Consider the following 12,715-nt stretch of genomic DNA (forward strand, 5'->3'; position numbering starts at 1 on the left):
TCACTGGAAGGAGTGATGCTGAAACTGAAGCTCTAATACTTTGGCCACCTGATGCGCAGAGCTGACTCATTTGAAAAGATCCTGATGCTGGGAAAGATTGAGGGCAGGAGGAGAAGGGGAAGACAGAGGATGAGATGGTTGGATGGCATCACTGACTCGATGAACGTGAGATTGAGTAAGCGTCAGGAGTTGGTGCTGGACAGGGAAGCCTGGTATGCTACGGTCCATGGGGTCACAAAGAATCAGACACGACTGAGCAACTGAACTGATGATGATTCTGATTGGCGTGAAGTGATATTGTATTTTTGGTTTGCATTTCTATAATAAAGTGCAGTGTTGAGCATCTTTTCATGTGTTTATTGGCAATCTGTATTTCTTCTTTGGAGAAATGACTGCTTAGGCCTCTTGTCCGTTTTTTGATTGGGTTGTTTATTTTTCTAATATTGATCTATATGAGCTGCTTATATATTTTGGAGATTAATCCTTTGTCAGTAGCTTTGTTTGCATTTATTTTCTCCCATTCTAAGGCTTGTCTTTTAATCTTGTTTATTATTTCCTTTGCTGTGCAAAAGCTTTTAAGTTTAATTAGGTCCCATTTGTTTATTTTTGTTTTTATTTCCGTTACTCTAGGAGGTGAGTCAAAGAGGATCTTGCTGTGATTTATGTCAAAGAGTGAAAAATATGGAATGCTTCATAAATTTGTGTATCATTCTTGTGCAGTTCAGTTCAGTTCAGTCGCTCAGTTGTGTCCGACTCTCCGTGACCCCATGAATCACAGCACACCAGGCCTCCCTGTCCATCACCAACTCCCAGAGTTCACTCAAACTCATGTCCAGAGAGTCGGTGATGCCATCCAGCCATCTCATTCTCGGTTGTCCCCTTCTCCTCCCGCCCCCAACCTTTCCCAGCATCAGAGTCTTTTCCAGTTAGTCAACTCGTCGCACGAGGTGGCCAAAGTATTGCAGTTTCAGCTTTAGCATCAGTCCTTCCAATGAACACCCAGGACTGATCTCCTTTAGAATGGACTGGTTGGATCTCCTTGCAGTCCAAGGGACTCTCAAGAGTCTTCTCCAGCACCACAGTTCAAAAGCATCAATTCTTTGGCGATCAGCTTTCTTCACAGTCCAACTCTCACATCCATACATGACCACGGGAAAAACCATTGCCTTGACTAGATGGACCTTTGTTGGCAAAGTAATGTCTCTGCTTTTTAATATACTATCAAGGTTGGTCATAACTTTCCTTCCAAGGAGAAGGCGTCTTTTAATTTCATGGCCATACTAATCTCTGTATTGTTCCAATTTTAGTATATGTGCTGCCTAAGCACTGCATTTTTATTTCTAAGTTTGATTTTTTTACTCCATCTGAATCTATTTTGATAGTATCTTGTCTCTTTATTACACTTTAAATTCTTTCTTAGTTTTTAAAACATATTGAACATCAGTTCAGTTCAGTCCAGTCGCTCAGTTGTGTCCGATTCTTTGTGACCCCATGAACTTCAGCATGCCAGGCCTCCCTGTCCAGCACCAACTCCCGGAATTTACCCAGACTCATGTCCATTGAGTTGGTGATGCCATCCAACCATCTCATCCTCTGTCGTCCCCTTCTCCTTCTGCCTTCAGTCTTTCCCAACATCAGCGTCTTTTCAAATGAGTCAGCTCTTCGCATCAGGTGGCCAAAATATTGGAGTTTCATCTTCAGCATCAGTCCTTCCAATGAATATCCAGGACTGATTTCCTTTAGGAAGGACCGGATGGATCTCCTTGCAGTCCAAGGGACTCTCAAGAGTCTTCTCCAACAGCACGGTTCAAAAGCATCAGTTCTTCGGCACTCAGCTTTCTTTATAGTCCAACTCTAACTATATTCTGTATTCAGTCACTTTAGAATCTGCCGTCTCTGTAGGTCTGATCCTATAATTTGTTTCCTTCAGCTGACTTTTTATCCATAGTAGCTTATTTACTGAGGCCATGATCTTTTGATACATTAAATGTAGGAATTCTTTGATATCTGAATTTAGAAATTAACCCACTAAAGAAAGTTTGTGTTTGCTTTTACCAGTCAGGGACTAATTTAAACTAAAATTTCAGCTTATGAATGTATAGACCACATAAGTAATATGAATCCTGATCTCTAACCTGCGTGAGTGGCTCACTGGGTGAGTGGGGCACCATTCACCAGAACCAAAATCAAGAGGTTTGTTTCTCCCTAATTTACCCATTAAAGTTCTCCCGTTTGTGCCTGATGAAACCCCAAACTAGAGGCCACCAATAATCAGCAAATACCCTGAGATGAAGTTGTGCTCCACTGTACTCTCACCTCAGTGGGTTCAGGCAGCAATGCTGTTGCATGTCTACATGAAATTCCTTTACTGTTCATGGCATTCTTTTACTCCTCCGCCATCTCAGCTTCGAATTGGGTCATGCTACATTAAATATGTATGTGTATCTTCAACATGTTGGATTGTGCCACACTAACAGGGGTTTCTGTCAGCATCTGTTAAGCCATGTTATCCAAAAAAGCCACCATAAGCTAACTAAAATGTATTTTACTGTAATAATCAACAGAGTTATATGTGTGTGCTCAGTCACATCCAACTCTTTGCAGCCCCATGGACTGTGGCCTGCCGGGGTCCTCTGTCCATGAATTTTCCAGGCAAGAATACTGGAGTGGGTTGCCATTCCCTACTCCGGGGGATCTTCCAAAACAGGGATCAAACCCACGTCTCTTGCACCTCTTGTATTGGCAGGCAGATTCCTTACCCCTAGCCCCACATGGAAAGCCACTCTAGGGTCAGGATAGCTCTGTTCCTAAGGTGTGGTCTTACTGTGATCTCAACGGAGGACCCAGGGTGTTCAGTTAAGCTTCTCTTCTCTAACTGGTCAAACACCAATGACTTACAGCCAAATGTAAACTTCAGAACCTCTGTTTAGCTTACATTCCACCAGAGTGGGCCAGCCTTTTAATGCCTGGCTGTGCATATGCGTAGCTTAGAATCCTGCTAAAGACCAAGAGATACTTGGATATAGTTTTGCAGCTTTTATTTTGTGTAGCTTCCTCTTCTCTTCTACTATGCCCCACATGTTTAGCCACCTCTAAATTTCAATTTTTGTTTCCTCAGCTCAGTAAAACTTTATCTTCTTTTTAGACTCTCTTTCTCTATGCCATGTTTTGCAGCCTTTAGACAAAAGGCCAGTCATGGAGCTTAACTTTTGTGTTTTTAGTCTCTCCAGAATCCTGGTCTTTCACTGCCTGTTGTCCAAACACTGAAAGCAATTGATTCATATGCTTTTCCTGCTTTATTATTAACATTTTCTTATTGTGAAAAGACTAATAAAGTAGCAGTTACTCCTTCCTGTGTGGAAGGAGTAATATATAATCGATTTTACACTTTTCTTTGTGTGCCATTTATTAATGTAGTTCCCTTCAACTTCAAATTTGCTTCATTGCTTCCTCTGAAGAAACTGAATTGGGACCCTAACAGCTGGTACAATGTTAAGCTTTGTCAGTAAAATTATATGTAGCTTATATTATAAAATTTGCAGCTTCCCTGTGCAGTTTAACTTTTAAAAATATTACAATTAGTTAAGTGCCCCTCCAATCAAAAGATATATACAATAAGAGAGAATTCCTTTTGATATTTCTGTCCAGGAAAGTGTTCAGGAGTTAAGAAAGAGAATCACAGTACTGGACTGCCAATTGCGAAAATCAGAAATGGCTCGGAAAACTTTTGAGGCATCCACTGAAAAGCTTCTCCATTTTGTAGAGGTAAATTTTCCTGTTACATCACTTTATGTCCATTTTTAAGAAATGTGGAGACAACTGACATATAGATAAATGTCATGGTGTTTGTTGGCTAGTGAAACCTTCCCTGGGCTCAAAACAGCAATGCTGACTTCAGTTCACTTCAATCACTCAGTTGTGTCTGACTCTTTGTGACCCCATGGACAGCTGCACACCAGTCCTCCCTGTCCATAACCAACTTCTGGAGCTTACTGACACTCATATCCATCGAGTCGGTGATGTCATCCAACCATCTCATCCTCTGTTGTCCCCTTCTCCTCCTGCCTTCAGTCTTTCCCAGCCTCAGGGTCTTTTCCAGTGAGTCAGTTCTTCGAATCAGGTGGCCAAAGTATTGGAGTTTCAGCTTCAGCATCAGTCCTTCTAATGAATATTCAGGACTGATTTCCTTTAGGATGGACTGGTTTGATCTCCTTGCAGTCCAAGGGACTCTCAAGATTTTAAATTGCTTAGGTAATGAAAAGACTAGCTAACATACAGATTAAGAGAAATGATCCTTAATATATGCTATGTTTTAATGAAAACTTTCTTAAAACTTTTGATACTATGTAAACATTAGTTGATAAATACCCTTACAGAAATATGTCTATGTATTGTAATTCTGAGAATTTATGTTAATATAACTGATTTTTCTATATATAATAAAAATACCTTTCTAATAATATGGGTGGAGGGGTTATAAATATTATTTAAACAAGAAAAAACATTTTAAAGTGCTATCAAAGCTACATATTGCCTTTACTGTTTTTTTTTGTCTCTAGACTATTCGAGATGTGTTTTCTGATAATTCTGCACCCTTGTCAAGTTTAAGGTAAGAAAATTCAAGTGCTTTCCTCTGATACTTGTGACTAAAATGCTAAAATCGCCTATAGCCTTGAGATAGTCAAAGCAGTTTTTCCCTTTTATAAAGGATGCTACTAGCAATATACTTCTACTTCTAGCAACATGTGCTTGAGGACACATAGGAAAACTCCACCCTTTACTGTGAAAGTAGCAGTTCAGTAAACAAAGGTGATTCATTGTATTTTAGGCTTCCACATCGCATTTTTGAATTTAGAAAATCGCCTATGGTGGTATACCTTTTAACTGGTTTTACTGTAATATTTCTTCAAGTGAAATCTGATGTTTTTGTTGTTATCTGTTATCATCGGATTTCACTGCTTATGGTGCTGCTTTATGGGGCTTCCCTGGTGGCTCAGCTTTAAAGAATCCACCTGCCAGTGCAAAAGACTTGAGTTCAATCCCTGGGTCAGGAGGATCCCCTGGAGAAGGAAATAGCAACCGACTCCAGATTCTTGCCTGAGGAATCCTGTGGACAGAGGAGTCTGACAGGCTACAGTCCATGGGGTCACAAAAGAGTTGGACACAACTTAGTGTCTAAACAACAATAATAGCAACATGCTGCTTATGATGTAAGATAATTATTGAATTCTGTGATGATTATTTTCAGTAAAGATGTTAGAATACTCAGCAATTAATTCTCCTTTTATGGTTTAGACATGACCCCGACTTCTACCACCCAAGGTTTCATTGTGGCCTTGAATAATAATTCAAAAGTTTTGGTATGAAAAATGATCTTTTAAAAGCCAGAGTCTGCTCTTGCAGATTCATGGAACAAAGGTAACTTTAAAAAGCAATATTAATATATATATAACTGAATCACTTTGCTTTACACTTGGGAATTATTCAATATTGTAAATCAACTTTATACCAATTTTTTTTAAAAAAAAGCAACCTTAAGCAGCCTTTTACCACAGCTTGAAAGGTTAAACAGGAGTAAAATTTGGCTCAGTCTTTTTAATACACTGTATCTTCTGTAGTAGATATTGGCCTTGGTATTCTACACAGAAAGGCTCTGTATTTGAATTTGAGAATTAATGCTGTAGTTTTTCCTTATGAATTAATTCTGTCTTGCCTAGGAAGATGGATTATAAGTAATGATGCCTTTGTCGTCAGTTTAAAATTGTCTCTTTTCAAGTAAAAGTTTTAACATAATGGTAAAAGTAAAACCTTGCATTTAATTGCATGCATTTCAGGTGAAATTTGCATTTTTTAAAAGTGGTATAAATGCTCTAGGCTGTTTTAGATTTAGGGACAGCAAACGGAAGAGATAATTTAAGAGAGAATTACAGTAGCAAATTTAGTAGTAGAATTTATATTTAATATTACTAGAAATAGTAGTAAATGTCTATTCAATGAATTTATATTTAAGTGTTAAATTTAAATAAGACTAAATAAAAGGCTACATCATGTAATCCAAACAATGATTTAGGAGGAGCTGTCCTTCTATTCCTTCTCCTTATATAAAGGTCAACTTAATATTTTAAATATTCCTTTTTATTATATATTAAATAATTGAAAACAAGTATTGTTTTGTGAGTATCATTTCAGTTTATGACTATAAGAATGCAGCGTTCTCAGAAATCAGAAATTTTGTGCAATTTTATAACTAATAAGAATTCAGATTTAGCAAAGATAGATATTCTTCACTGTGTAATAAGTTCAGCTTTATTTTCTTGCCCTCATAGTGAAAGAAGAGCTCTGTTAGCTTCCCAGACGTCCCTCACGCCATTGGGAAAGAATGGACACATCCCAGCAACACTGGCACTGGAGTCTAAGGAACTTGTTAAATCTGTCCGTGCCATACTTGATATGGATTGTAAGTTTTCTATATGTTTTCACTCTTTTAAAAATCACTTATTTAGCAAAACAAAAGAAGAAAAATTCTCATTTGATCATTTACTCTTGTGAAATGTATCGGTTTGCCTATGGTGAAATTGATAGCTTATTGATAAAACCCTTAAAAGGTTTAATGCATCCAGTTGTAGGAGGAGAATATTTGTTTTAAGTGCTCAAAATGACTTCCAGCTAAAATCTCTTTGAAATGGTATAATAAATTCTAAAAATAAATCCACAACAGCACTGGAGACCTGGAAAGGAGGAATCAACCTTGAGGGATTTTTTAATAGTATAAAACAGATGGAATAAGATTGAAGGTAAGGCCCAACTGAGCAAAAGACCCTAGAACACAATAAAGATGAATGACAAGGCTGCTGAAACATTAAATATAACGGAAAAACCCGAGGATCACAACCAGAGAAAATTGGGAACAAACCCTGGGGCAGTCAGCAGGGTAATTAATTACAGGGCTACAGAAGAGCTGAAGCAGTTCCCTACTCTTCAGAGCTAAGGGAACACTCTCTCAAGGAGCTGCATGTTCTGTCCCTGGATGCCTCCAGTGCTCTCAGTGACCTCCCCGCTGACAGGGAGATCCTTGGGGAAAGCTTCAGTGTTAGACATTGCCATCCTTCCCTCTTCCTATCTCCAGGCACTTTTTTCTCCAACATGTGTTTGACCTTCCTTTTTATTGTTTGTTTTCTGTCTGTTTCCTTGGTGTCCATCTGTCTGCCAGTTGTCTTTGTACTGGCCTTCTTCATTCCACTATTCCTCTAATTTGTACTCATAATCCCTACGCTAGAGACCAGACACACACGCACACACACGTAGCAAAAGTCTATGTTAATATACCAATGAATTGCAGAAATTTACAAAAGAAAAAGTCTGTTTTAATCAAGTATTAAAATAGTAAGTAAATCGAATATTAAAGTAGTAAGTCATCTACTACCCAGGACTTTTTTCATCTACTACCCAGGACTTCAAAGTCCTGGGAGGTAGATGACTTGATTTAGTAATTAGGTAATATTCAAGACCCTTCCTTCAAAGTAACATTTAACTTTAAAACAATGCTGTAGAGGGTCGGAATCCATGCTTCTAAGTGTATCTGCTAAATTTTTGCAGTGAGCATTTTTTTTATAATTTTGATTAACCTATTACATTTTTTTAAATTAAATGTATTTTAGAAACCCTGTAAGAACTATTTATGTAAAGAAATTCTGTGTTTTTATGGGGGATGAAAATAACCACTACTAATGTATTATGTCTAAGATCAGAATTTTATGTCAGACGTTTAAGTGAGGGTGGCAACAGCAGAGAAACACCTGCACAGACATAGCCCTGTGGACATTGCAGTCATTCATTTTAATTATCTTGCTACCATTAACCTTTATATTTGTCAAACACGATTATTCAAAGAAATTTTTTGAAGTTCAGCAGAACTTTTTCGGAAGAAAAGTAAAGAATTACATCAATACCTTTTATCTGTTAATAAGATTATACCTACTCTGCTGTTTAAAACTAGTAAATAGTTTCTATGTTGTCTTCTTATTTAGAAATACAGTTGCTGATGTTTGCATATTTCCCAGCACTTTTGTAATTATATATAACTTATCTTTTAAGTGTGATAATTCAGATAAACTCAGCTCATTTTTCTTTCTCATTAAGCAGTAGCTTTTTCTATCTGTAATGCAAAGGAGAAAATCACTATCAGGAGGTAGATAATTCAGCTCCTCCGCTTCATTTCCTTTGACCTGGCTATCTGATTATTTCAAGTTACAGTTTGAAATTTTCATTTGGGTAATTATCTCCACTTTCTTGTTAATTTAAGTACACTCCAGGATGTTATACCATGGAATTTCCTTAGAAATTAAATTAAGATTTCTTAGGTCTTATAACTTAAAAGCAGTCTCTAAGGGATGTCTAGCCGACAGTTCCAAACCATTTTTGGATCTTGTACTCCATTAAAATTTGATGAAAGCCCTCTTCCCAGAAATGTGCGATTGGACACATTTTTTTCAACCATTATTAGAATGTTTATGAAACCCAACTTAAGAACTCCTGATGTAGGTTACAGGGAACACGAATACTTTCTAGAGCATTGCAAACATGGCCATCCATCTCTCCAAAAATACCTCTAGCAGTGGAGAAGTCTGTGAATCATGAGGCCAAGAGCTCAGTAGCACTTGGAGTCCGTGTAAGCAGTGTACCTCAGAACCTCGGCGTCTCCTCGAGGTGCCTCAAAGAGCCTCTCAGTCGGTCAGCCAACCTCAGTAGGCAAGTTACCTAAGCTCTGGGCTGTTTGCTCACGTGAAAGGCAGAGATCATAATGTCTCAAGGGGCAGGATCGAAGGATTACACAAGATACATGTCAAGGGCCTGATAGTATAAGATGTTCCATAAATGGATATTACTGCCACTGGTTCCACATTATTATTTAAAGTAATTAATTTAAATAATTAATACTTTTTCTTCATGGTAATTTTTAAGTAATTTTCTAAAGCTTCATCCAACTTGGATACATTTGAAAATGTGATAGATGAGAGCTTTTCTTAATATATAACATTTAATGTTATTATTGATTTTGAGTTAGAATGTCATCATCACAGGAAACTACGGTTACATGTCTGAATCAGCATCTTATCTTTCAGTTGTTTATTGCTAACTATAAGGAAACTTAGGTCGGCTCTGTTCTGTTCACCTTTAGTGAAACAGCATATAGACGTAATAAACATTTTCAATCAGTACTGGAACCCCGGGAGGTCTTTACATTGATCTCCATCAATATTTACATGATCAGTGTTGTGATGCTTTAGTGTAACCTTTATTTGAAATAACTACATCTTTTAAAGTGTAATTTTTCTTTGACATTTAGGTTAACAAAATTTTATAACGAAAGCAGGAAAAGGCAGTTCTAGTTAAGAAAAATGCACATTAAAGCAGTATCTGGCTGAGTATCCAATAGGAGGTCTTTTATAAAAAGAGAAGTTGTTGACTTCCTGGTAAAGCGACAGCGTAAGCACAGGCTTCTACCTTCCTTACCATGAAAATGGTAAACGGAATGTAAAAATAGGGGAGAATCTTCAAAAGCACTAGCTGCTGCTGCTACTGCTGCTACTAAGTCGCTTCAGTCGTGTCCGACTCTGTGCAACCCCATAGATGTCAGCCCACCAGGCTCCCCCGTCCCTGGGATTCTCCAGGCAAGAACACTGGAGTGGGTTGCCATTTCCTTCTCCAGTGCATGCAAGTGAAAACTGAAAGTGAAGTTGCCAGTCGTGTCCAACTCTTAGCGACCCCATGGACTGCAGCCCACCAGACTCCTCCGTCCATGGGATTTTCCAGGCAAGAGTACTGGAGTGGGGTGCCATTGCCTTCTCCAAAAACACTGTAACAGGTACAGGCAAATCCCAAACGTTTGTCAATATAGGACAAGTAAAACTACATAGAAGAGAAGAACGAAGGTCTGTCTTGTTACTCTCTCTGCTGAATAACAGTTGCAATTTTGGGAGTAACTGGAGGGAACCCTGGCCGGAGGACACTCCTTAATGCATTCTAACCTGAAGGGGTAATGAATATAGAGACTAGCTAGAGGTAGACAGACTCTTTTTACTCTAATATTTTGGTGAGTCTGTGTCATTTGGTGAAATCCTCAGGGTCTGTGTGGATTCTGTGTCAAGCAGAAGGTCAGTGGGGTTTGGTCCATTAGGCAGCCTAGATACACGTTGGACCTGACACACTCTGGGTCACACAAGAGATGTATGTAAAGAAATAAATGTAAAGGGAACCTGACACCACAGGCCACAATGCTCTGCACAACCATCTCTGGTCCTGGCTCGTGACTCACTCCCCTCAGCTCCCCTCAGTCGGCTGCAGTGCCCTTGTCCCTGCAGGGCAAGTGCACATGGGCCAGCCGCCAACCTGAGCTTAGAGCATAACTGCAGCAACAACTGGATGCGCGTCAGAGCAGCCAGGGGTCCACACCTTCTTGAAAAGGTCAAACACCAGTTCTGAGTAAAGAGCTCTCTACATTCAAGACTTGTATAAAGAGACACTCGTTCATTCAATTCATTCAAGTTCTTATAAACAAATATGTTTATGTATCAGTTCAGTTCAATCTCTCAGTCGTGTATGACTCTTTGCGACCCCATGGACTGCAGCACACCAGACCTCACTATCCATCACCAGCTCCCAGAGTTTACTCAAACTCATGTCCATCAAGTCAGTGATGCCATCCAACCATCTCATCCTCTGTCATCCCCTTTTCTGCCTGCCTGCAATCTTTCCCAGCATCAGGGTCTTTTCAAATGAGTCAACTCTTCACATGAGGTGGCCAAAGTATTGGAGTTTCAGCTTCAACATCAGTCCTTCCAATGAACACCTAACACTGATCTCCTTTAGAATGGACTGGTTGGATCTCCTTGCAGTCTAAGGGACTCTCAAGTGTTTTCTCTAATACCACAGTTCAAAAGCATCAATTCTTCAGTGATCAGCTTTCTTTATAGTCCAACTGTCACATCCATACATAATACTGGAAAAACAATAGCTTTGACTAGATGGACTTTTGTTGGTAAAGTAATGTCTCTGCTTTTTAATATGCTGTCTAGGTTGGTCATAGCTTTTCTTCTAAGGAGCAAGTGTCTTCTAATTTCATGGCTGCAGTCACCATCTGCAGTGAATTTGGAGCCCAAGAAATTAAAGTCTGTCATTATTTCCATTGTTTCCCCATCTATTTGCCATGAAGTGATTGGACCAGATGCCATGACCTTTGTTTTCTGAATGTTGAGCTTTAAGCCAACGTTTTCACTCTCCTCTTTTACTTTCATCAAGAGGCTCTTTAGTTCTTCTTCGCTTTCTGCCATAAGGGTGGTTCATCTGCACATCTGAGGTTACTGATATTTCTCCCGACAATCTTGATTCCAGCTGTCCTTCATTCAGCCCAGCATTTCTCATGATGTAGTCTGCATATAAGTTAAATAAGCAGAGTGACAGTATACAGTCTTGACGTACTTCTTTCCCGATTTGGAACCAGTCTGTTGTTCCATGTCCAGTTCTGACTGGTGCTTCTTGACCTGCATATAGATTTCTCAGGAGGCAGGTCAGGTGTTCTGGTATTTCCATCTCTTGAAGAATTTTCCACAGTTTGTTGTGATCCACACAGTCAAAGGCTTTGGCATAATCAATAAAGCAGAAGTAGGTGTTTTTCTGGAACTCTCTTGCTTTTTCAATGATCTGATGGATGTTGGCATTTTGATCTGTTTCCCCTACAGTCAGTCTCTCCCATCAGGAAGCTTCCATAAGCCTCTTAATCCTTCTCCATCAGAAGGCAGACAGAATGAAAACCACAATCACAGAAAGCTAATCAAACTGATTACATGAACCACAGCTTTGTCTGACTCAAAGAAACTATGAACCACGCCGTGTAGAGCCACCCAAGACAGACAGATCATGGTGGAGAGTTCTGACAAAATGGACTCCACTGGAAAAGGAAACGACAAACCACTTCAGTATTCTTGCCTTGAGAACCCCATGAACAGTTGAAAATTATGTATCTGTATACATAGAAATATTTGATTATGAAAAAGTCCACTGTCAAGAAAATAAGAGGTAGCTGTTGAGATTCAAGATGTTAGGGTGGTCTCATTCGAAAACCTCCCCATTCTGTTCCTACACTTAGAAATGATGTTTAAAATTGTGTGTGTTGAAAAGATAAAAACCAAGAAAGGAATGCCTCCCTGCACCAAAAAAGAGAAGGTAAAACTGTAATCATAACTGGAGTCTTAGGCTTCTGAGACCAGTAGGATTATTATGGGCAGATGGAGCAAAGTTGCAAACACCCCTGAGAACCCAAGTGATGCCAGAGCAAACAAAGCAAGGTACAACAACGTTTCTGTAGAAAAAAATACACTTCTTTTTTCAAGTCACTCACATATTAGGCTTTTTTTTTTTTTTTTTAGTCTTCTCAATTTAGGAGCCACCTGGGGCTGCCACCAATTGAAGTGGAAAGTAAATATTCTTATCCACTGTAGATGGGAATATAACTTCACACAACATTTTGGGAGTCAGTTTTGTAGTATATATTAAGACCTTTTAAAATGTCTATTTGAAAATTTTTTTTGAAGATAAAAATGTTTTAATGATCATATATTTTAACCCAATAATCCCACCTGTTGGTATTTTTGCAAAGAAAATAATGCGTGATGTGCATAAAAATGTGTATTCAAGTACTTTCATCACAGCAGAAATA

General features: G+C 38.8%; 1 protein-coding gene across 4 annotated transcripts in view; it reads left to right on the plus strand.

The window, feature by feature from the left end:
• STXBP4 (syntaxin binding protein 4) overlaps positions 1-12,715 on the plus strand; it is a 235,261-nt gene that overhangs the window by 142,565 nt on the left and 79,981 nt on the right. For 3 of the 4 annotated variants that reach the window (XM_055398981.2, XM_055398984.2, XM_088828593.1), the window contains 3 exons: positions 3,649-3,765; positions 4,560-4,609; positions 6,327-6,457. In XM_055398981.2, coding sequence (XP_055254956.2) covers positions 3,649-3,765; positions 4,560-4,609; positions 6,327-6,457 — 298 coding nt within the window. The remainder of the gene's footprint in view (positions 1-3,648; positions 3,766-4,559; positions 4,610-6,326; positions 6,458-12,715) is intronic. The other variant, XM_055398982.2, reaches the window with a different exon arrangement.

The sequence above is a fragment of the Moschus berezovskii genome, chromosome 20, assembly GCF_049115385.1.
Source record: "Moschus berezovskii isolate FMDL1 chromosome 20, NW_MosBer_1.0, whole genome shotgun sequence".
Lineage (NCBI taxonomy): Eukaryota > Metazoa > Chordata > Mammalia > Artiodactyla > Moschidae > Moschus > Moschus berezovskii.